General features: G+C 38.8%; 1 protein-coding gene across 2 annotated transcripts in view; it reads right to left on the bottom strand.

The window, feature by feature from the left end:
- zgc:154058 (Transmembrane protein 150A-like) overlaps positions 1–25,824 on the bottom strand; it is a 46,745-nt gene continuing 20,921 nt past the window's right edge. For both annotated transcript variants that reach the window (XM_062995114.1, XM_062995113.1), the window contains 4 exons: positions 22,676–22,743; positions 12,608–12,735; positions 1,067–1,244; positions 1–376 (listed from right to left, as the gene is read on the bottom strand). In XM_062995114.1, coding sequence (XP_062851184.1) covers positions 129–376; positions 1,067–1,244; positions 12,608–12,735; positions 22,676–22,743 — 622 coding nt within the window. In that variant the 3' untranslated portion in view covers positions 1–128. The remainder of the gene's footprint in view (positions 377–1,066; positions 1,245–12,607; positions 12,736–22,675; positions 22,744–25,824) is intronic.

Genomic DNA, 25,824 nt, shown 5'->3' on the forward strand with positions numbered 1-25,824 from the left:
ACTAAATGTTCCAACTTTTCTGAAAATAGGGTTTGAAAATCCTCTTGTACAGGTGTACGGCAGCATTATGGCAGATACAGAAAAAGAGAGAGTGACAACTGCCCCCGTGTCTCTCTCCTTCCATGAGGTTAAAGCATGGACATATTTTCTGGCTGGTGTGAACTGGCTCCACTAAGCGATTCCATTTTGTGATCTTGGTTGGTGCTACTTAAGGCTCCTCCTCCTCTGGCCAGGACCATCATGGTGTTTCTGGAGATTCCTGCAAACTCAAATGCAAATGTGCCATAAAAGAGCATAATGATGGTGCAGAAGACCCACTCAAAAATGGCTGAGGCGTGCTGCAGGACAAAACTCTCCTGGACGAAAAAGACTCCACCTTGAAAACAGATGAGTTAAGGAGTTCAGTCTTATAAAAACTGCATTACACCCATTAGAAGGTGGTCCATGTTTCCACTGGAGAGTCCAGTACACTCGAACTTTTTTGGGTTTTAAATCGATGAAGTGTTGCCACAAAATATTGCATGCAATACTGCAGCTCCAGCACCAGATGGCGCCAGAAATGTACATTTTTGACATTAAAGTCAACCTGTATGAATGATTTATACACACACATTGACGCAGTGGGTAGTGCTGTCGCCTCTCATCAAGAAGGACCTGAGTTTAAATCCTTTCTGTGTTTGCATGTTCTCGCAGTGTCTGTGTGGGTTTCTTCTGGGTGCCTTGGTGTCACCAAAAATATACAGTCAGACCAATTAGAGCTACTAAATTGCCCAAAGTGTGTGTCTGTCTATCAGGGTTCTGTTCAGGGTGTATCCTGCCTTTTGCCTAATCAGTTAGACCCACCGTGACCCTGACCAGGATAAAGCAGTGGTAAATCAGACAATGAATGAATGGATGAATTGTTTTATACACCTATATGTATAAAGATGGGCTCCACTGCTTCAGGAGATGAGAACAACAGCTTTAAACAACATATCAAGACAAAATAATCGACTGCAGACAGTCGGAGAACAGATTATTAGCATCTAGTTTTAGATCCAGACATTTATATCACAGAAAAGGATACTGAGCACCAAGGCTACGAAGGCCAGCAGGGTCATAAGGAGACGCAGATGGCCCATGAAGTACTCGCCCCACGTCTTAGCCAATTTATAAGTCAGTGCAGACTGCACACATACATACAGCATGCTGGTAGGAAAAGCCACACCAGCCCCAACGTAGTGCAGCACCCTCGCATAATCCACCTGTAACACACAAACACATTTAATGATGCATTGTGAACAAAAAAGCTTCATAAGAGAGTCAGAAGGCTATAGCACAATACAGCCCGCATATAAAACAATACTAATCAACAAAAATGTTCAGGGCTATATAATAAAAAAGACTAAACTGTAATTTATTTGCTTACACATGATTGTTTGTTTTTGTACTTTATCATCTCTGTTCTAAAAGCTAAGCTGAGTTAAACAAAATAACAAAGATCTGTAACACTGACCTAATCAGCACTAGAACTACTCTGTAAGCTTTAAAGCTTCTTGGAATGCTGGTTTATAAGTCGTGAATGGTTTTTAAAAAAACTTTCAGTTCTTTGAGGGATAAAGGAGCCAAACATCCACAAAAGTCCACACTTCAAAATTTCTTATAGGAATTATCGATGTTTAATGTTTTGAAATGCCATGAAAAATGACATGCTTTGTTGTTTGTTGACAATTTCAGTAGTGAGTACTGGGCAGTTAAAACATCTGTTATAAATAGAGCACATCTAGTTCACCAAGTAAACCTCAAACCACATTCCCAAAACTACCCTGAGCTGACCAGGATGTAATGATAGTGTGAACAGACTTTTAGTGTTGTAACTGCTGGTTATTTTCAGTGCTTAGTGATATAAACTAAAAAAAAAAAAAAAACCCAGTCAGTATATTGTTTACAGGTCTGCATGGTACCAACTACACATGTTGTAACTCTAAACTGTGTGAGACACCTTTTGGGCTCCCATTGCTCAATAACCTTACCAGCAGAGGGTGGCAGCACTATCAAAATCCTCTAAGCTTTGTGCCACATCACTACTCATGCCTAGAGAGGAACTTCTACCCTATTTTAATGGAGTTTTCCTTGCCATTGTCGCCCTCAGCTTGCTCAACAAGCGTCTGTTTTGGTCTGTTGGTCTTGGATTCTGTAAAGTTGCTTTGAGACAATGTCTATTGTAAAAAGAGCGCTATATAAATAAAGTTGACTTGACTAGTGCCTGTTATGTGACTTTCTAAAACATCAAAGACAACAATGATTGGAAATAGCTGTAATATTTTGCATTTGGGTAGCACTGTCACCCTACAGCAATAAGGTCCTGGGTTCAATTCCCAGGTGGAGTGGTCCAGGTCCTTTACATGTGGAGTTTGCATGTTCTCCCCGGGCACTCCGGTTTCCAACCCACAGTCCAATGATGTGCAGTCAGGCTAAGTTGCTCTAGGTATAAAAGTGTGTGTGAATGTGTGTTTGCCCTGTGATGGACTGGAGACCTGACTGCAGTGTTTCCTACATTTCTCCCAGTGAATTGTACCCACTGCAACCCTGAATAGGATCAGCGGTGGTAAAACAGACAATCAATAAATAAAGGAACCTTATTAACAAAGTAAAAAATGAGACTAGTTTGCACTTCCTTGCTTCTCATGGGTAATTGTGATATGAAAAGGCAATCACAACCGCTCATGTAGGTCTGCTTGCTCCAACTCATCACATTTAATGTAGTTACTGCTTTAAATCAGACACACTACTACGTTTCAAGTCTCGCTTCAGCACCTCTATTCATTTTAAGTTAGGACACTAGTCAGATTCGATACCAGTATATGAATAAACTATTAAAAACTATTGGTTTAGGTGGGCATCAGACTAAGGTCAGGCTTTATGTATAGAAACAGGGCATAGCTTTGGCCAGAGGCTTCCATCCGCAATGCACAATGCTGCCCATTGTACTTCGGTGATTCAAGATACAGAACTAGATTATGTACAAGTTTCTCCAACACAGGTTCTACGGATCAGATCAAACCTTATAAAGAGCCTGTGGCCAACAAGCCATTACCACAGCATGGCAGCATGCCGTGGTATCTTTGACTCATTTTAACATGAAAAGAAATGCGTCATGGGTAAACAGCCTTACAATTAAACTGAAACTAGGTTGCTATGCATTGCTAAATGTCCTAAGGCCCCAAATTGAGGTTGGCTATTTAGAAATACAAGAGAATAGTGCAAGCACACCAACTTGAGGTTTAATAACAGTACATTTTTAATGTACACCAAATAAATGGTCTGGTTTTTACACAACTTACCTTCAACTTACAAGCCAGGTAAAATCCAGACAGGATGGATATTTGTATGTGAAGTGCTACAGCGTTTTCACCATTAATAAAACCATGGATAAAATCCAAAGTGCAAATGTCTATATCAACAGATAAGAAAAAAACATGTGTTGCAAGGCTGAGAATCAACAACACAAAGTGCTCATCTGACACAACTAATCGTGCCTGTGGGAGGGGAGGCCAGACAGGGATTTATATTCTTGCCACTGCAACTGTGACTCCTAGTGTGTGGATGAAGCCCAGCCCAAGTGAGTAAAGAATAGAAAAGAGAAGCATGGTTGTCTGTACATGTTAAGACTCTATGTAAAAAAAAAAGGCCAGTGGCCGGTGTACAGATTTAGTTAGGGGCTTTACATGTATGAGAGGAGGTGTGTTATACCCTACTTAAGCGTGGGAAAAGTTCAGCAAAATGGGTTGCTAGAACTGAAGAAAACTGAGAACTGAAACTATAAAACTAACATTGCTGCTATGCAGTCGCTTGTTGGGGTTCTTTATTTCAGTCCTCTGTGTGTGTGATATTTGAATTGTGTTGCATCACACTTTTAGATTCAGCAAGCAGCCTTCCCTACTTAAAACATTTCCCTGCGTGCCGGCTACCCTGTGGCCTTCCTCGGCCAGCGAGTGGGTCATGTGGCCGGAAAAGATCACCAGAGTGCATGGGGAAATGAACATATTCAAACCAGGAGCAAAAAGAGGAAATTAAAATAAAAATTGATTGAATATAGGCTGTATCACCACACAGGGACGAGTAACCATTTAGTGACAGTTGTACATGGAAGCCTTACTGAGAAAGATGTGTGGCTATCTGACCTACAAACCCGGTCCATGGTAAGCCAGCTCGATCAGGTGGTCTTGACACACTGTGCAACTCAGCATGTCAGGAATACAGATCTGCAATACCGTATCCAATCTGGACTGGACACAACACTGTTTGTATAGCAGATTTCCAGTGTCTAGTCTTTGAAACGTCATGCCTGAATTGCCATAGTTCAGAGTAAGCAGGATTGAATCATCAGAATGATGAAAGACAGAGATAGCAGGACAAAGACGTTTCATTGATTTCTACGGAATTTCTACTATAAGGAATGTGTTACATACTCATCTCTACAAATGTTTTCCTAGACAAAACAGCTGTAATGCTGACAGGTCCTGACAGTTTGCTTTGCTGGACAGTAAAGGTCACTAACCAGAGAAAAGAGAGCTGCAAACGAGGCAGTGTCTTCTTAGCATGTACAAACGGGTCCTCCTAGTCCCTCCCCCCATGCCTTAGCAAACACTATTACTACACAGCTCCTCTGTTCCTACTGGAAAAGCCTGCTCATTTCTTAGTTCCAGCATTTCTTCCTTTCTTCATGCCTTTTTAATCCCCACACTCTAACAGATTTATTGCCTTTAAAATCTCAACTTACAAATGTCTGTTCAGAAAAAAAGATTTTGATCACCACAAAAGTACAGCCAAAGGGCTCTGTTATGTAACCTGTCCTATTCGCTGATGGAAATAATGTGTGAAAGCACAGAGTTGGTTATGCTGACATTCTGAATAGTGTGTTGGCAGAATGTGTTAAAATTACAGGTGGTACTGGCTGATGAGGTACAGATGTGGTGTCCCAAAATCATTCGCCGGGTCTGGCTCCCGTGTCTGTTTAAAGTTACTTATTTTAGTTTCTCAGAACACAAGGCATGTTGTGAATCACTCACACTGACAAATCCGGTAAATATCTCCGTTGCACAACATATACAGGAAAAAATTACCTTGTTTCCTTTTACCATATATCAGCATTTTTGCCAACAGTTACAGTTTACCAACACTAATTAATGAAAGAACATTTATCCCTTAATGACTTGCACTTTAAAGCTAATTTTTTGACATTTAAATATAAGTCTAAGATAAATTACTTAACAAACTAGCTAATTCTAGCTTATGTATCTAAAAAATTCAATTTTCATTATCACTATCCTGATTAGGGTCGCAGCAGGTCTGGTTTCACCAGGAAACAGTGGACGCAAGGCAGGAATACCCTGGACATAGCGCCAGTCCATCACAGGGCTTCGGCAACCACACCCCCCACAATAAAAAATTAAATATACACCACAAGCCACAAGGTGTTTTTAACCAGCCTTTGCAGGGCACCAGTCCATCGTAGGGAATAACATACTTACATTTCTTTTATTCACTTGCTTGCTCGCTCACTCACTCATCCACCCACTCACTCACCCACCTCCCCCTCATTAAAATACTTCTCAAGACAGTGACGGGAGGCAACAATCGAACCCAGACCCTTATGTTGGTTTGCAGCACACACTCTACCAGCTGTGCCCCTGCACCACTTACTTACTTAGAAATGTTGATCAAATGATAATATGACAGTCATTGCCCATAAGATTAACTGCTTATTTAAAATCTGTTTAAATTCTAACTTGATTCTATGCAGTTGTTTCCGGGCTGTTTCAGCCTTCACTTACACATCATGACAAAATCTGAATAGAACTTATGACATTACTCACAAACACACTGTTACAGACCACACAGTAGCCCAGTCTGCCAGAGAAGCTGCCACTGGATTCAGATCCCCCTACACACCTGGGGGTTTACTAGATAGGAGAAGTCTCTACTCAAATTTCAATTAGTGTTATTAGAGTTTTAAATGAAGTACTATATGCCAGTAACCATGGTACTTCTCCAAATAAACAGAAGCATGAGACGATGCTAGTTCTGCCCGCATGTTCCTCCTACCAGACTGTGTGTGGTTGAGCTCCCAAGGCACACACATGCACGCAGAGGAAAGAATGTGCTCATTTCGACTTAATGGTTTGCAGACTTTATGTGCTCAGTCAAAACATGGAACTTGGCTGCTTGAGGGTCAGCACAGCTAACTACACATTATAAGGGAGGTTAAAAAGATTTCAAAGTGATTTCAAAATCTCAGAGATTACAGTAACTACTCCCAAAATGACTACACTTTTTACCATTTAAATCAACAACACTTGTTTTCTCATTAAGTATCACTCACATTAAGTATCACTCACATTAAGTATCACTCATGTAAATGCATCTTCAAATACATTTATCATAAAAGAGCACTCATTTGTAAATTTTATGGCTGTGAGTCATGCAAACACAACATTAAAACCACTGACAAATAAAGTGAATTACTAATTTCTAAAACACTGATTGGCTTGTTCAAGTGGCACCTGTCAAAGGGTGAGAATTATTAGGCAGCAAGTCAGTCAGTTCTTGAAGTTGTGTTATAAGCAGGAATAATTAGCAAGCACAAGCAGGATCTAAGCAAACCTGACAAGGACCAAATGTGAAAGATAAACGACTGGGTCAGAGCATCTCCTTTATGGCAAATGTACTCCCTAACTCCCTCTCCTCTTTTAGCAGGTTAATGAATCATGTCAAACTGTAAATAATGTTCATAAATTGTTTGAAAAACATGACAAAGAAGAGTTCAAGGTGTTGATCTGGCCTCCAAATTCCCCAAATCTCAATCAGATCCATCTCTGAGATGTGCTGGACAAGCAAGTCTGATCAATGGAGGCCACACTTAAGAGAACCTAAAGGATTTAATGTCTTGATACCAGATACCACCCACAGGACACCTTCCAGTTATGTTTAAAGACAAAAGGAAATCTTTCAACAGTAAGTAAATATAACATGCAGATAATGCCTTTAATTTCCTTATTCTTTAATTTCCTTCGGGATCAATAAAGTATCTATCTATCTATCTATCTATCTATCTATCTATCTATCTGTCTGTCTGTCTGTCTGTCTGTCTGTCTGTCTGTCTGTCTGTCTGTCTGTCTGTCTGTCATGATGTGATGGTAATATTGGTTTATATAAAAAACAGCAGTGTGCTGAATAAAGAGGAAATGTGGCTTTGCATGCTCCCAAATGTTTTTGTATGTGAAATGTATACGTAAAGAGTACATTTTACTTCTCTAACATGAACAATACATATTACTATTTACAGTCATTTGTGCAGTGTAAACACACATCACTTTGAACTGCCACAGATCTAGCTGTAGTGACACACAAGTAGATTGTTATGCACCTACGAACAAACTTACAGATTTGATTGTTTCCTTCTGCTGATCACTTAATTTGCCAAAATGCCCACAACTGTTTCTCAAACATACGGTATTTGAAGTAAATAAATCTCAAAATGTTGCATAACAACTTTGAATTAACAGTTCTGGAAAATGTCAGTCAGATAAAGTAAGAGAGACAGACAGAGAAGAAGAAAAAATATAAATGAGATCTTTATTTCAGTTCAATGAATTTTTGCACTGTTTAGAACTTATAAAAATACCGACCAGTAAACTAACAATACCCACGTGAACAAGCTTAAAAGTGTAAAAGAGGTCCAATGTGCTAGCCCACAACCGCTGAGCTCTAAGTTCGAATTGACCAGCCGTGTGCCAACTCAGACATGATTGGCTATTTCTGTTGAGAGGGATTGTAGGTATGGCTCCCCTGTGTTACCTTAGTATGCGAAAACTGCGGTGACCTAATCACCATAATCGCTGTCTAAGTATTGTGTCTAAATAACCTGCCTTATAAGTTTGATGTCTTATTAGACTTCTCTATATAGGCAGTAGGCAGCAAGGCAGCTCACCAAGTATTCAAACAGACCCTAATTATCAGTATGTCCAGTTAGGAAGCATAAGTAATTGTGAATCAATTTCTCTTGCTTTGGTGCATATGAAAGTGCCAGCAGGTGCACTGAAGAGGCAACAGCATGACAGCCACCCAAAAAAGAATGGTTTGGCAGGTGGCTGTCACAGGCAATTACTCTCCTAATCCTTCCTGAATGATTCTTCTCTAGTTTTTTTATTTTGCTAGTGTCCTTGTCACTACTGGTGGCATTCAAGTTGCACAGGCAGTCCAGCTCCTCAAGAATGACACGAGCCGTTATGCGAGGAGAGGTGGACAGGGCCATAGAAAAGATTTTGGTTTCCATTGATTGTTTTCAACAAATCACACAATTTATATCAGTGAAAATTCAGAAATTTAGAATGGGCAAAACATAAAAAGGTGTTTTCAAATTTACACTTACGGAGAATACAACCTTTTATTTGTCTAGTGGTATAAACTAAATAAAATTGTAACATGAGTGCTAATGAATCTAGTCTTCTCCTATGAGACGGAAACAACACCCAGTGTTGTTCTTTCACGCTTACATTAAAATAACATTTAAAATCAGCGTTTTAATCGACATACTCAGACATCTGTATGCTTGAAGAGACTACATAGTTGAAGCGTGGACGTTTATAATACCAGAAGGAGAACTTGCTCTACCCCTGTGTCTCTATGGCAACCAGCCCATAAAAATGTTGGTCTGATGCCCTATTGGCCAAGCTTCCTGCATTGCTTGCAAGCTGGGCACTCAGCCAAGTGTTCAAACATTACAGTTGCTTAAACCTGCCCCTAAACAGCAAGCACAGCTTTATAAATAATAGTAAAATATCAATAGTTCAGAGTAAACCAGTGACCACAGCTCAGATGTTCTGTCTGGATCAAACAGGATTTTTTTTAGGCAAGCTAACAAATGTGTGAACAAAGAAACAAATGAGAGAGAGAGAGAGAGAGAGAGAGAGAGAGAGAGAGAGAGAGAGAGAGAGAGAGAGAGAGAGAGAGAGAAAGCAAATACAATTATAGCTACTGGAAGAATGGCACAAATATTGAGAACATAATATTAAGCACAGAACCTTCCAGCAAACACATATACAGACATGTATACACCCACAAAATGCAGCAGCAACACAAAACTGGATTTTCATTGTTTCCACAAGTCCTCAAGTTCATCTGGATAGGTTTCGTCACTTGTCCAAGTGACTTCTTCAGTCAGACTGAAGACTGAAGAAGAAACATAAATGTAACATGAATGAGTGACGAAAGATATCTTCACACCAAACTTTTTATTGAGCGTGCATTAGGGCTGGGCGATATGGATCAAAAATTATATCTCCATATTTTTTTCTGAATGGCGATATACGATATATATCTCGATATTTTTTTATCCCATAAGGTAATAACAAAAAGACACTTCTGAGACAAAGCTACATGTTCCAATTTTTTTACAGGCACTTTTATTAATATTCATGCTGGGGAAGCTTCACACAAGAATTTTTTTTCCTTAAAAAAAAAAAAAAAAAAAAGAGCTATTCTAAGAAGAAAAAAAGTTGTTTTCTAAGGCATCTCCTGTCGTCTAATGTGAATTACAAATATATTGTCTGGCCCTTTAAGAATGTTAAGTGCACTATAGGGCGCAGGGAGCGAGTGTGTAGGGAAGATGTTGGAATGACACGGTTTCCGGCTGAGCTTGTGTGACATTAAAAGTAAAACCCTGGTAAAGTAAACCCCTCGTTAACCCCCCACCCCCCATGTTTGGACTTTATACATTATTTTATGTATATGTCGCCACAACATGAACATTTACATTAAAATTTTCTTTTACTGTATATAGAACTCAGTTCTGTAATACAGGCAGAACTAATCGTTCATGTTACTGTGTAACTATTACAACATTTAATGCATTTTAATCAGCGTTCTGCTTCATGCACTTTATTATTATTTAACAGCTTTATTTGTTGTTTAATTGCTGTTTGCTCCTTGTTTACTGCGGAGTTAGTTCATGCAATTTAATAATGTTTGGTTGTTTATTGGCCGACAACAAGAAATACTATAATAGAAGATAAATAAATAAATGACGTGTCGGACGTCGGGCGATCATCCAGTATAAACTAACACAACCACGTACAACATCCAGTACAGAAATCCCCATAATGTTTGTTTTTTACAGATAGCGCAAGTACGTACAGCATATGCACATCACATATACAAACACAAGAGTCAGAACAACAGGAGACGCGCCGCTACATTATTATTACTTTCTCAACACTTAATGTGAAGTAAATACGTGCATGTCAGCGCGTGCATGAGCTTGTATTGGTTTTTGAAACGAATAACGACTCGTTTTCTTGTTTTTGAACTTTGGGATTTGAAGTGAAAACGAATGACCAAAGGTACACGGAGCTGGAACCTTTTGTCTGGACTTGTTTTCGGCGTTCTCTACAGAATACATTATTCTGCTTCTCATCTGACACTTTGAATTCGAACCATCTCCAAATAATTACAAAATTAGTAATTATTTTTCTTTTTAGTAAGCAGCTCCTCTTCGATAGCTTCTGTCACGTCTTTATCCGTCTCCATGCTATCGCTGCCTGCAGGAATTACTGGTGAAGCGGTGGGGAGGGGCGAGCTGTGTTCAGTGAGGGAGAGGGGCGGGGCGAGTTGTGTTCAGTGAGGGAGAGGGGCGGGGCGAGTTGTGGTCAGTGAGGGAGAGAGGCGGGGCAGGTGAACATGTGCAGAGACAAACTGGGAGAAGAGAAAGACGAACTGTCGGATCTAACTGGAACGTAACATCTATATCGATATACGCGATATTGTCTTATCTTATATCGCGTATGAAAATATATCGATATTTTATAAAATCTCGATATATCGCCCAGCCCTAGCGTGCATCAAGAGTTTTTCATCATGGTTCACTTTACATCACGATACTTTACATCTTGCTCAGATGAGCATTTTGGTTGGACGGTCAACTCTGTAACGTTTCAAGGTTGTGCCAACCTTCTTCCATTTCAAAATAGTGAGGCCACTGTGGTCATGGGAATACCCAAAGCTTTTAGATATTGTTTTATATGCCTGTCCTGATCTATGACTTGCCACAATTTGATTGTGGAGATCCACAGATAGTTCATTGGACTTTATGTTGTCTTGAAAATGTATGGTAAATCATAGACCCAAATATTTGCCTTTCCAAACTATGTCCAATTAATCAAATTGCAACAGCTGGACTGCAAGTGAGTTCTAGATACATCTTAAAAATAATTAAAGCAAACATGATGCACCTGACCACAAATTCCCTTTTTTTTATTTTTTTTTATTTTTTTATTTTTTTATATTTGTTTAAAAACTATAAAACATGTATTCTCTTGGTTATTACGGATGATTACATGTAAATTTATGGGTAAAAAAGCAATTATATCCATTTAAAATCCAATCCACAATATAAAAAGTGTGCAAAAAGTCAAAGGGGCTAAATACTTTCTGAATCCACTGTGTCTCAACAACACATGTAACTCATTTGCAAAATTGCCACCTTTAGTAGTCACTGTTAACACATGTTAATGTTTTCTTGCTGTCAATACATTTCTTTAGTTGCTGACTATAGTCAGTCATTTGAAGTGGTGGGTACAGTTATAAATTAGGTACAGTTACAGTTTAATTATTCAGCTAGCCTAACTGAACTTTGAACCAATTTACACCTGGTCTGTCATGCGTATGTGTCATACTAACGTGTCTTTGGTCAGCCAGATTAAATTTTTTTTCCATATTACATATAACACACCAATCAGCTGTTAAAACTTGATTATTAGATTATTGTGCTATACCTTCTTTTTGGTTCTTTGGTGAATTGACGACACCATACAGGTTATGCTGTTTGTGTTGTGTTTTGTAGGTATTTTGGTTTTGAGATGCATCAGAGAGAAACAGATGCATTTTCATGACAACCGTAGTAGTTAATTGGTTAAAGTACTGGACTAGTAATCAAAAAGTTGCTGATTTGAGCCAAACCACCACCAATTAGTCACTGTTGAGACACTGAGCGAGGCTTGCTTGGATTGGATATGGTCACTATTGTAAGTCACGGTAGATAAAAGTGTCTGCTAAATGTATTAAAGGTGAATAACATGAGTAATTCCAAATCAAAAGGCTTGAGTGATATGTAATGATATTTTATTTCCCTCTGTGTGTGGTTAGACCTGTTAGATCTTAGTATTAATTAATGTAGGGTGATATAAATTAAATCATCCTTTAAAAACTGTGTTTTGTAATCTGTTTTAATGCTCTTCTTGTCTTATATTTTAAGGACCTAAAACCGTTTACTGTGACAAATATGCAATAATAGATAAAATTATAAACAAATTCTGCACATTGTGCTAACATTGTCCTATTAGCAGTCAAAGCTAGCGGTAGTGCAGTGGTTAAGATACTGCACAAGCAATCTGAAGGTAATTGGTTCAAACCCCATAACCACCAAGCTGGCACTGTTGGGTCCCTATGCTTGCATTGCATTTTAGATGCTGCAGAATCTAAAATATGCAAGTAGAGCAGTAGCAGGGAAGGTTTACAGCCAAAGAGACAAGGGAATACAAGATGCATCACAAGGTCCCACTGATCTCACCTGGAAATTTCCCACCATAATGAGCCCTGCAGAGCAGATCCAGCCAGTGGAGAGGCTTGCTAAGTTTAACACGCAGTTCTGGTGCTTCTCGATCACATAGGCGTAATGCAGCAACACAATGAACATCACTGAAAAAAAACAAGCAAAAACGATTAAATGTGATGCACAGCCTGTACATTTTAACCAAGTTATAGTTAAACACTGGATTTAAGTTTAATAAAATTCAAAAAGTGACATTAAAATTAAATTAAAGTTGCAATGGGGGCTCTGGTGGTGCAGCAGTAAATTACACTAGCCCACTACAGCTGGGATCCAGGGATAGAATCTCTAGCAGTGATACTGGCCGGTCTGGGGTTTACTTACACACATGACTGTCTATGCCTAAAATAAAATATACAAATTATATTATAAGTCTATATTTAAAAAAAAAAATATATAGACTGTGCAAGGCACACAGAAACACCCTGCCATCACAGGCAGACGTACACACAAAGACATTTACGCCTTAACACACACACACACACACACACACATCTAGGGGCAATTTTAGTATCTCCAAATAACCTGCCGGCATGTCTTTGGACTATGGAAGGAAACCTAAGCTCCCAAAGGAAACCCATCCAGACACAGAAAGAACTCGGACCACTCCACCTGGGAATCAAACCCATGACCTTCTAGCTGTGAGGAGACCATTATGCTGCCCAATTATAGTACAAACTGCAAAAATCACAAAAATAATTCTGAATCATCTTTTACATGTGAAACTGAAATCCAATAAATATCTGACCAACAGCAATGCAATTTGAGTTTAGAGCAGTTTTGGTTTGCAATTTATTAAAGGTTTTGGTATTTAGCAGCATTGGATACTAAACATGTAGAGTGATACTAAATACCCATAACCATTTAGTCATAATAAAAAGTGCCTATAAAAACACATATACTATTTTATAGTGGGTAAGAAATCACTAAGTAAGGTATTACATACATTTATGTGACCACTTTTTCTAAACCAAGGTTTATTTGGTAAAAAGGGCATACAATGGTTTTTGTTACAATCATTCTGAAACTGACTGACGGCTCCAGTCAGACTTAGCCTTAAATGTAAAACTGTTTTCACTGCACACGTGCAAAGGTTCGGTAGTTTATCCAGTTCAAATAATTTGATATAAAACCTATTAAAGAGATAAACATTGTAACAAAGTCAGATTCGAGCAGGCAAATTAAATTTAGCAACTGAGGCTACGCTGTAAATGCAGCCTAAAGTTTAGCTAGAATCTGTACCCAGTAACACTCATACTTAATCTGGGTATGTTCTTACTTCATTTACCTTCTCCTAGAATATTATGTAAAGGCTCAGCTTTCAGACTAGCACTTGATTACTGTCTGTCTGGGCTGTTTAACATGTTTAAATATGCTCTGTGATTTTAAGGTCTGCATTCATGCAAGTTCCAACAAGGCCGGCCTCCCTGGAGACTGCTCCTGCATGATAAAAACTAATGCCTGTTGCTCAACAGTAACTCCTCGTTTTATTTACTGGAAGGGTCAAGTATTAGGCAGTGCAGAATAAGGGGGAGCATGGTGGGATAATGAATGCATAATGCTGTGACATGGTCTTGGTCACTCTGTTCTCTGTTCAGATCTTCTGTTTACTCTGTTGGGTTAATGCTTAATGAGAGCTTACTTCAGCTGGTCAGCCAGGGACAACCACAGGGACAAAATAGCACATGGCGTATCACGTATATTTACATTTGCAGCATTTAGTACATGCTTTTACCCAAAGCAACTTACAATTTAAGCAACTGGGGGTTAAGGGCTCTGCTCAGGGGCCCAACAGTGACAACCTGGTGGTGGTGGGGCTTGAACCAGCAATCTCCTGTTTACTAGTCAAGTACCTTAACAGTTGAGCTACGACTGCCTTAGAAAAACCACAATAAACTTAATAAAATAAACAAAAGGTTGCTACAGGTCCCATTCCACTGGGAAACACTGGGTGCAAGGCAGGAATTCCCTGGACAGGAGGCCAATCCATTGCATGGTTTCTCCATGTCCCAGATATGGACAGTAATGTCAGCGGTCTGATAACACCACTGAAAACACAAATCTCAGCAGTGGTAGACTGCTGTGCCACCCGAGCACCAGAAGGTACAAATACAGACATATAATAGGATTCAATGACGTTGTCTTTAATGATGCTTCATATAAATGACATTCCAAAGTAAGATAGTCAGATTTGTGAATGTGAATGTGTGTGGGAACCACACACTTTTCTGTCAGGACATAAATAATTCAGGCAAGTTACAAGCATGGAAAAACAAATTACAGATCCGGAAAGGAAATTTGCTATTTTTTTTTTCTTTTTAACAAAGCCCAGCTGCAGAAGAAAAATGCTTGTTTACTTCATTAGATTAGAGCGTCTGCTGGAGTCAGTTTAAAGAATATCCACTAACAATTAAAGCTGTGGCTTTCTCCTCTGATGAGCACACACAGCGGATACAGTCACAGGAAGCAAGTACAAACACCAGCTTGAACAGCTATTCACATCTAGCTACTCATCTTTGTGAAATGATGACACATGACAACTCCAGCACTGTTGCATCTTTACTAACAGCAAAAATGTTCATGAAATGCCAGCTTCACACATCTCAGGAGAACCAAGATTGACAGTGTACATTTCTTAGAGCTTAACTCCAGGTCATACAGGGGAGCTATAGACGTCATGCTGCTGCTGACCGTCACTGTTTCCCTTTGTTGCTCAAACCACACCTCAGAGACAGATAAACCTGTATTTGACTCTAAGCAAATGCAGCAAGGCTACTTTCTTCTGCTTCCCTCTGACTGGCCATTATGTTGCGTCATCAGAACCAATAGGTGAGTCAGCAAATATTCAAATAACCAATGTCACAAAATGTATTCACAAACATTATACTGTACATCAACATACACCGATCAGCCATAACATTAAAACCACCTCCTTGTTTCTACACTCACTGTCCATTTTATCAGCCCCACTTACCATATAGGAGCACTTTGTAGTTCTACAATTACTGACTGTAGTCCATCTGTTTCTCTGCATGCTTTGTTAGCCGCCTTTGATTCTGTTCTTCAATGGTGTGTTAGTGTGTGTTGTGCTGGTATGAGTGGATAAGACACAGCAATGCTGATGGAGTTTTTAAACACCTCACTGTCACTGCTGGACTGAGAATAGTCCACCAACCAAAAACATCCAGCCAACAGTGCCCTGTGGGCAGCGTCCTGTGACCACTGATGAAGGTCTAGAAGACCAACTCAAACAGCAGCAATAGATGAGCGATCGTCTCTGACTTTACATCTACAAGGTGGACCGACTAGGTAGGAGTGTCTAATAGAGTGGACAGTAAGTGGACACGGTATTTAAAAACTCATACGAGAACAACACACACTAACACACCACCACCATGTCAGTGTCACTGCAGTGCTGAGAATGATCCACCACCTAAATAATACCTACTCTGTGGTGGTCCTGTGATGGTCCTGACTATTGAAGAACATCATGAAAGGGGGCTAACAAAGCATGCAGAGAAACAGATGGACTACTGTCAGTAATTGTAGAACTACAAAGTGCTCCTATATGGTAAGTGGAGCTGATAAAAATAGACAGTGAATGTAAAAACAAGATGGTGGTTTTAATGTTATGGCTGATCGGTGTACATTGTGACCTGTACAAATTAGATGGTAATGCACCAAGGATGTACTATTAAATGTTAAATATAAATGTGATTTTTCAAACTTACTAAAAACTAAAAAAATTTTTTAACAAGTTTCTGCTTTTCCATCAGCTACTGTAATTTACAAATCCTAAATAATGGCTATGGAAAATGGGGGAAAATACTTAATACCCAAAAACAAGGTCATGAAATTAAAGTACCACTGCAATACACAGGTTTTTTATGCAACTTGGGTATCTTGGGTATCTGCATTGTACTAAGCCTTCAAAGTAAAACTGAAGCGTGTGCACACTGATTGGTTACAAGTGTGTTTTAAAGTATGTTGGTGGGCCTGGAACTCATGCAGAAGAGACATCTAATTTATCCCTCTAGCAGTTGGGCATTAGGACTTCATACACCAAAAGCGTTGCCCACCCACTGTGCTTTAAGATGCTGGCTGCTCACTTGTTAAATGGCCTGTTATGTCTTATTATATCGATCGCTTTAGAACATTGTTTCACTTGACTTCCATTTTATTCTGTTGTCTTATAACTTCATGACTATAATTACTGTCATTTTGTTAATCAAAATTGTCTTCTAAATAAATAAAACATGTGTGATCCATTTGCACAACATGAGTGTTAATACTGCTGTGGTAGTCATCCTTTCGGCATGTAAACTATTATGTAAAAGCTGAAGTGGCCCATTTATGCCTGGCGCTGTTTAATGTAAATGTTTAGTGGCGCTGTTTTAGACTCTCTTACGGGGCAGATATTAGCTCTTAAACAATGTATGACTAGAATTACGCTACGAAATGTCACAGCAGGAGTAGCAGAGTGGCCAGGGTCCTTTCTGTGTGGAGTTTGGTTTAGGTGCTCAGGTTTTCTCACACAAGTTCAAAGACATACAGTCAGGCTCATTACTACTAGACCAGTAAGTGTGAGTGAGTGAATGTGTGTGCGTGTGTGTGTGTGTGTGTGTGTGTGTGTGTGTGTGTCTGCCCTGTGATTGACTCCAGGGTGTTTACTGCCTTTCGCCCAATAAATCCCACCCAGCATGACCCTGCCCAAAAAAGCGATGGTAAAACAAACAATGAATTAATGAATTTTTACTATATAAAGAAAGCAAACATACATTTTTATATTTAGGTTGTTTAAAGGTGGAGTTTCTACAAATGTGTTTTGTTGTTGATTTGCTGTAGTTTAACTACAGTAACTGCTCTACAGCCAGCCCATCTAAAGACAGAGGTCATTCAGGAAAAGGCAAAAGGAAAAGAAGCAGTATTTTGTAGCTTGATGACAGGTTTGCAGGGTCTTCAGAGGCCTTGGTCAGCTCCTGCAGTGCTTTGTTATTGTGTTCTAATTTTGATGGATGTTTCCTCCTGTGACAAACTTAGCAAGATGAAAAACAATGATCATTATGTAACCTGCAGCTATGGGAAGCATAGGCAGCTATTCTAGGAAAATACTACTGGAGATGACAGGATTTACTCGAATTCTATATAACCATTTTCAGCTGCCCTCTTTGCAATGGGTATGTTGAATTGTAGAGAAGCTAGGTGGCAAAGCTTACCCATGGTAAGCCACAAATACAACAAAAATACATTTTCAATAAAGAAAAATGTGAAATGTAAAACATTCCTGTTGCAGAATGGTAGCCTACTGCTGTGTCTCTAAAATTACTGTTAAAGTCTACAATTTTTTGTAAGATAAAAAATACGGATAGCCAAAGTCATTGTTTCTGTGTCAATCAGGAGGATAACACTTTTACTCTTCCTCTATGGTTGTACATAGCTAAGACGTGAGTCATGCAGCAAATCACAGCCAGCTTTGGAGGAAGTATTATATAACAAATGATTTACCACAACAAGAGTAGGCAAGTCTAAGTTCACCAGACTATTGATTGCACAGCCTTTAATGTCAGAATCCAATTGTAATAGAACAGGTTAAGACCCTCCTCCAATTAAAAACAACCCTTTGATCTAAGCACATAAAAAAGCTGATTAATAAATCCAGTCCCTCTATAATGCAATATTCAAAAGCACCTACAGTTGTGTTCAAAATAATAGCAGTGTGTTTAAAAAAAGTAAATAAAGCTCAGAATTCTTATAATAGCTTTTATTTTTCATACACACAAATGCATTGAGAACACTGCACATTCTTTTCCAAATCAAAACATGAATTAAAATTGATCAAATTTGTTATTACTTTACAGAAAGTGAAGAAAAGGGAATATTAGGCTGTTCAAAAAAATAGCAGTGTCTGCATTTTTCTTTACAAACTCAAACATTTACTGTGTAAACTGAAAATCACTAAACTAATATTTAGTTGTATAACCATTGTTTCTGAGAATTGCTTCACATATGTGTTTTATGGAGTCAACCAACTTCTGGCACCTGTGAACAGGTATTCCAGCCCAGGACGATTGGACCACATCCCACAATTCCTCTGCATTTCTTGGTTTTGCCTCAGAAACAGCATTTTTGATGTCACCCCACAAGTTCTGTATTGGATTAAGGTCCGGAGATTGGGCTGGCCACTCCATAACGTTAATCTTGTTGGTCTGGAACCAAGATGTTGCACGCTTACTGGTGTGTTTGGGGTCATTGTCTTGTTGACACATCAATTTCAAGGGCATTTCCTCTTCGGCATGAGGCAACATGACCTCTTCAAGTATTTTGATGTATTCAAACTGATCCATGATCCCTGGTATGCGATAAATAGGCCCGACACCATAGTATGAGAAACATCCCCATATCATGATGCTTTCACCACCATGCTTCACTGTCTTCACAGTGTACTGTGGCTTGAATTCAGTGTTCGGGGGTCATCTGACAAACTGACCCAAAAAGAACAATCTTGCTTTCATCAGTCCACAAAATGTTGCGACATTTCTCTTTAGGCCAGTCAATGTGTTCTTTGGCAAATTGTAACCTCTTCAGCACATGTCGTTTTTGCAACAGTGGGACTTTGCGGGGGCTTCTTGCTGATAGCTTGGCTTCACATAGGCGTCTTCTAACTGTCACAGTACTCACAGGTAACTTTAGACCTTCTTTGATCAGCCTGGAGCTGATCATTGGCTGAGTCTTTGCCATTTTGGCTATTCTTCGATCCATTCGAATGGTAGTTTTCCATTTTCTTCCACATCTTTCTGGTTTTGGTTGCCATTTTAAAGCATTTGAAATCATTTTAGCTGAGCAGCCTATAATTTTCTGCACTTCTTTATATGTTTCTCCCTCTCCAATCAACTTTTTAATCAAAGTAAGCTGTTCTTCTGAACAATGTCTGGAACGACCCATTTCACTCTGTTTTTTAGAGAGAAATGCACCATAACCAGCATGTACAACATCTGCTGCTTTTATACTTTAATAAGGGCCACCTGTTTGACACCCATGTTTTCACAGAATGAATGACCTCACTAATTGAACTTCACACTGCTATTATTTTGAACACGCCCCTTTTAGTTAATTATTCAATTACACAGAATCAGCAGCATGCATGTCATGATTGTTGGGTCTGTTGGTTTTTTATTACTCTACTACACCTAATAGTAAATTTTTTGCCATGTATAAATATAATTTCTACCAAAAACAGTGATTGATCTGGTTAGTGATGTTGGACTGCTATTATTTTGAACACAACTGTACAAATGCACTGTGTTAATATGAGTTTAAAGTCTTCAGCATTTTTTTTTTTGCATATTGGTCAGTATTTAGACAGTATTTTGATGAATCATATACTGATAGCATGTAGGACAATTTGCTTTTAGAACAGCCACCATTCACTGTGGCATGAACTGTAGAAGGTGCTGAAAACAGACCTTTTGAGATTATTGACGGACTTCATTGTCAGTTGCCCACTAATGTCGCAAATCTCATTCTACTACGTCCTAATTAGACTATTGGATTCAAATCTGCTAACTGCGGAGGCCATTAAAATGAACTCAGTACCATATCTATACCATCATTTTATGATGTCTTGTGTTTTGTGACATGGTGCATTATCATGCTGGAAGTAGTCAGTAAAAGATGTGTAATTTGTGGTCTTAATATTGATACTCAAGGTCAGCAACATTACTCAGATAACTGTGACATTTAAATGATACTAGACTGGTAACAGCGGGAATTTATTACAACTAGGCAACCATTTCCAATCTTCACCAGTTCAGTTTTGTAAGCCTATGCCCACTGTCACATCATATTTCTGTTTTTGGAAGCCAATGTGGTCTTCTGCGACCCACACATCTCAAGGTATGCTCACTATACAATTCTCTTATGGCTTTGCTTATTAGCATCTCCGGACCTGTCAGCAGTTTTTAACACACAAACCAGCCCATTTGGCAACAACAACCATGCCACTCCATTTTGATGTTTGATTTGAACATATACTAAAGCTTTTGACTCATATTTCTATGGTTTTATGCACTGTGCTGCAGACTCTGTACAGGTGTCCCTAATAAAGCCATTGGTGAGTGTATGTGGAGATACATTTGTCTACATACTTAATTATAAATGGGCCCAATAGGGTGAAAAACACTCACTTCTCTAGCCTGTACTGTAAAGTTGAATGGTCCGTGATATATTAACTAAAAGATCGGCAGTTCTAAAGCAAATAAAACAAAGCGTTTTCAAATCCTCACCATTGTGCTGGCAATAATTAGGGATATTTTACCAACCTTTTTTAGTATTACTTTAGCAAATTAATTATAATGAGAAATACCTGGAATGTTTAAAAAAAAACAGTATTGGAAATATGACAGTAAAATATAAAAGTAAAAAATATTTAAAATATACTATTTTCATTCTGAGGAGTCAGTTTGTTACAAGGCAAATGTTGAGATATACTGTATATATATATATATATGGCATTTTTGCCCTTTCGTCCTTAAAATGTGAACCAAACCTTCCAGCCAGGGAAAAAGTCTCTTAAAGATAGAAAGAAAGAAAGAAAGATATCCTTTATTTGTCATATAAACATATACAGATGTACAGTACAATGAAATTCTTTCTTCGCATATCCCAGCTGGTGTTGGAAGCTGGGGTCAGAGCGCAGGGTCAGCCAACTTACGGCGCCCCTGGAGCAGACAGGGTTAAGGGTCTTGCTCAAGGACCCAACAGTGGCTGCATAGCAGAGCCTGGATTTGAACCGCCAATCTTCCGGTTGATAGCCCAAAGCCCTACCCACTAGGCTACCACAGGCCCAAAAAAGCTCCAGCTTACCTAATTGGATAATATTAGTATCAACACAGGCTTTTAGCATCTAAGTGAAAAATAATTGCCAAGTCAAATGCAAACTGTCTGTGTCAAAGGTTATGTTTTACCAGCACCACAACACAGAAGACCCTTTAGACCACTAGTAAGTTAACAACTGCTTGTCAGACAAGTTTTGGGTATTGTTAGGAGCATTTTCTCATGCAGTGCTGGAACTATTACCAGTTCCCAAGCAGGCACTGTGGATGCCTATGTACCTGTATAGCCAACCTTCTAGCTATCTATCTTTCTACTAAAATCTAATCTTTGACCACAAATTGGCAACCTTAGCGATAACGATCTACTGCTGCACCATCATCTTTGCTAGAAGTTAAGTGTAGAGAAAGACTGTAAACATAAGAGCAATAAACTAAGTCATGTTAAAGGGAAAGCAACACAAAGGTATAAAGCAAATATTTACATTGTTTTTTTTACTGACCAATTTTATTTTGTTTAATTTAGAATTTATTTTCTGCAACACAAAATAAGTTGGGACAGAGGTATGTTTACCACTGTGTTACATCACTTTTCCTATTAATTACTTGTCTCACCAGCACATTCTGCAGTATTGATACCTACTGCGACCCTGACAATTAATGAATGAATTAATGCTTTCTTTAATGGACAATAAAAAATCCACTTATTGTATATTAATAGCTAACCTAATGTGACTAAAATAGTAAAAAATGAGAAAAAAAATAAAGGTTAAATAATTGACAAACAGAAGTAGTCAACCATGTTGTCAAAAATACTTCTAATTTTTTATGCTCACAAAAAGCTTATTTTATGTTGCAGGGTAAAATAATGTCTGGTAATGTTTCTTAAATAATTATATTTCTTTTAGGGCATTTATTAGACACAAAACAAAATGTATTATTCACAGAAAGTGCACCCATACAAAACAGAATAAAATTTTGCAATAGTTAAAACAGATTGCCGGTTCAAGCCCCACCATTGCCAGGTTGCCACTGTTGGGCCCTTGAGCAAGACCCTTAACCCTCAATTGCTTAGATTGTATACTGTCACAACTGTAAGTCACTTGGGATACAAGCATCCTCTAAATGCTGTAAATGTTATTCTGTGTAAATAACCATTAAACAACCTGTAAGTAAAGTACAACAGTAACCACCTACTTACCCATGAAGGATCCTGTGCTGCAGATGAGGCTAAAGAAGCAGCTCTCTGGAGGCAGTGTGCCACACTTACTGCAAAAAAAAAACACCAGAGCAGAGGTTAGACAATAAAGATATGAAACAAATGTCAGTTGACTCACCAAATGAGAACTCTATTCAAAATTAGTAATCACAATCAGTAAAGGGCTCACTGGGTAGCACAGCCTCCGAGTCCTTTCTGTGTGGAGTTTGCATGTTCTGCGTATCTGTCTGTTCATGCGTATCTGGGTTTCCGCTGGGGGCTCCGGTTTCCCCACAGTCCAAAGACAGAGTTTTTGACATTGAACTGATAAATCATGTGTAACCTGTAACTATCTGTCCTGTCATGACTTTAACCAAACAGTAATACATGATGTTAAAATCCAAATAATCAAACAAACAACCAGTAAATATGAAGGAATCCTAAAATAGTGGTAAACAATGTATATTTAATATGTCAGATCATTCAATTACTAGATGGTCTCTTCAACACAGAAAGCTTAAGCTGTCTATTTTGAATCTCAGCTGTGCTATCAACCTTGCCGTGTTCCAACAGGCACAATTGTTAAGAACATTCAAAATCAGATTTGGTTTAGTGTTAAAGAAATATCGTAAGAATACTTGTAATATTTAAACAATAGGTTGGGTAAGATGAACACAACATTGATATATCAGCACATGACCAAGCTCTGTCCTTGCTCTTGCTTTTAACAAAATTGCATGAAATCAACTTGAAGGGCTATAAACACGCCACAGACACACATGTTCTAGGACTAAACCTGTGATGGCAGCTGACTGTAACAGACCCTAAATGGACTCACAGAATCCTCAGCAAAAGGAGTGAGAGGGAAAAAAAGGACATAGGGATGCTTGCAATTCATCATCCAGTTGTCAGCTTGTATTCACAACAAGATGAAGCATTCGAGACAGTATGCGAGAAGGTTGAAATGACCTAAACCAAAGTCATCACGCAGCAGTACATTTAATTCAAGACAGTCACAAGTCTTATCCATTTTATACAGGATGGTACACTGAAAATAAATGTTATATATGAACAGAATATACAATAATCTACACTGATCAGCCATAACATTAAAACCACCTCCTTGTTTCTACACTCACTGTCCATTTTATCAGCTCCACTTACCATATAGAAGCACTTTGTAGTTCTACAATTACCGACTGTAGTCCATCTGTTTCTGTGCATACTTTTTTAACCTGCTTTTACTTCAATGGTCAGGACCCCCACAGGACCATCACAGAGCAGGTATTATATAGGTGGTGGATCATTCTCAGCACTCAGCGCTGCTGGAGTTTTTAAATACCGTGTCCACTCACTGTCCACTCCATTAGACACTCCTACCTAGGTGGTCCACCTTGTAGATGTAAAGTCAGAGACGATCACTCATCTATTGCTGCTGTTTGAGTTGGTCATCTTCTAGACCTTCATCAGTGGTCACAGGACACTGCCCACGGGGCGCTGTTGGCTGGATGTTTTTGGTTGGTGGACCATTCTCAGTCCAGCAGTGACAGCGAGGTGTTTAAAAACTCCAGCAGCATTGCTGTGTCTTATCCAATCATACCAGCACAACACACACTAACACACCACCACCATGTCAGTGTCACTGCTGTGCTGAGAATGATCCACCACCCAAATAATACCAACTCTGTGGTGGTCCTGGGAGAGTCCTGACCATTGAAGAACAGCATGAAAGGGGTTAACAAAGCATGCAGAGAAACAGATGGACTACAGTCAGTAATTGTAGAACTACAAAGTGCTCCTATGTAAGGTAAGTGGATCTGATCAAATGAACAGTGAGTGTAGAAACAAGGAGGTGGTTTTAATGTTATGGCTGATCAGTGTATATAGTCTGTAAAGTTTGTGAATTCACACCAAAAATCATCAACCACAAGTGTTAGGAAATTCTGCCCTATTTGTCATTCAACGTTTTTCATTATGCCATCTTAATTTCCCCTTTAAGTTCTTTTTTTATAATTTGGCAGACAGTTTCAGATCTTCCAACTAATATTAAGATAAAGACAACACAAGTACCCACAAAATGCAACTTTTAAATGATCATTCCGTTTACTGAAAATAAAGATTTATTTAAACCCTACATCTCCCTGTGAAAAAGCATCTGTATCCCTTAGATACTAAATCAACCAGCCAAATTAAATTGAAAATTGGGTCCAGTTTTAATATCCTCACCCATTTATGATTACTGCGTGACCTGTTAAATCTAAACATCACTTAAATAGAACCTGTCTGGCAATGTGAAGCAGACTAGAAGGTCTCAAAAGGAAGCACATGACACCACGTTCTAAAAAGATTCAAATACAGACGTGAAACCCAGTCACTGAAATCTACCAGTCTGGAAAGCTTTACAAAGCCATTTCTAAGGCTCTGGGACTATTTCACCAAAAACATGTTAACCAATCATCGAGAAAATCACAAAAGAACCCAGACAAACATCTAAAGAACTGCAGGCCTTACTTGCCTCAGTTGACGTCAATACACAGTTTCACAGTAAGAAAGACACTGGGCAAGAATGGCATCCATTGCAAGGCACAAATCACTGATGACCAAAAAGAACACGAAGACTTGTTTTGCATTTACCAAAAAACATTTACATTAAGAATAATCTATTCAAGTCTGCAGCCTTGGACCTTCGGAGGGACTTTCAGGGATCTCAGGGATGAGGAGGCTTTTTGTAGTTTAAAACGTAATCTTCCTAGGAAGGCTATGTCACAAATCGTGTTTTTTTGTTTAAGTTTGCCGATACACAGAATCCCCTTTTTGCTCGTTTCCTAAATGTCCCTGAGCTCTTACTTGGAAAGGTTTTTACAAACAAACAGAGAGGTCATCTCAGATTTCTATGACAAGATTTTATCCTTTAATAAGAAAAATGCTAAATAGGAAGAAGAATTCATTACGGAGCTGGAAAATGATTGGTGAACTGAAGCTCTGGCTAGAGTCAATTTGTCACCCTCTTCGGCCAGATTGAATTAAATGCAATTTAAGTGGTTTACAAAACCCACATGTGCAATGCCAAATTAACTGGAGGGATTTTGTGCAGAGTGGGATTTTTGTACTCGTTCTGCAGTCTTAAGTAAACAGCTGAGTCAATGTCCCTT

This window comes from Trichomycterus rosablanca, chromosome 5, assembly GCF_030014385.1.
Source record: "Trichomycterus rosablanca isolate fTriRos1 chromosome 5, fTriRos1.hap1, whole genome shotgun sequence".
NCBI classification, from domain to species: domain Eukaryota; kingdom Metazoa; phylum Chordata; class Actinopteri; order Siluriformes; family Trichomycteridae; genus Trichomycterus; species Trichomycterus rosablanca.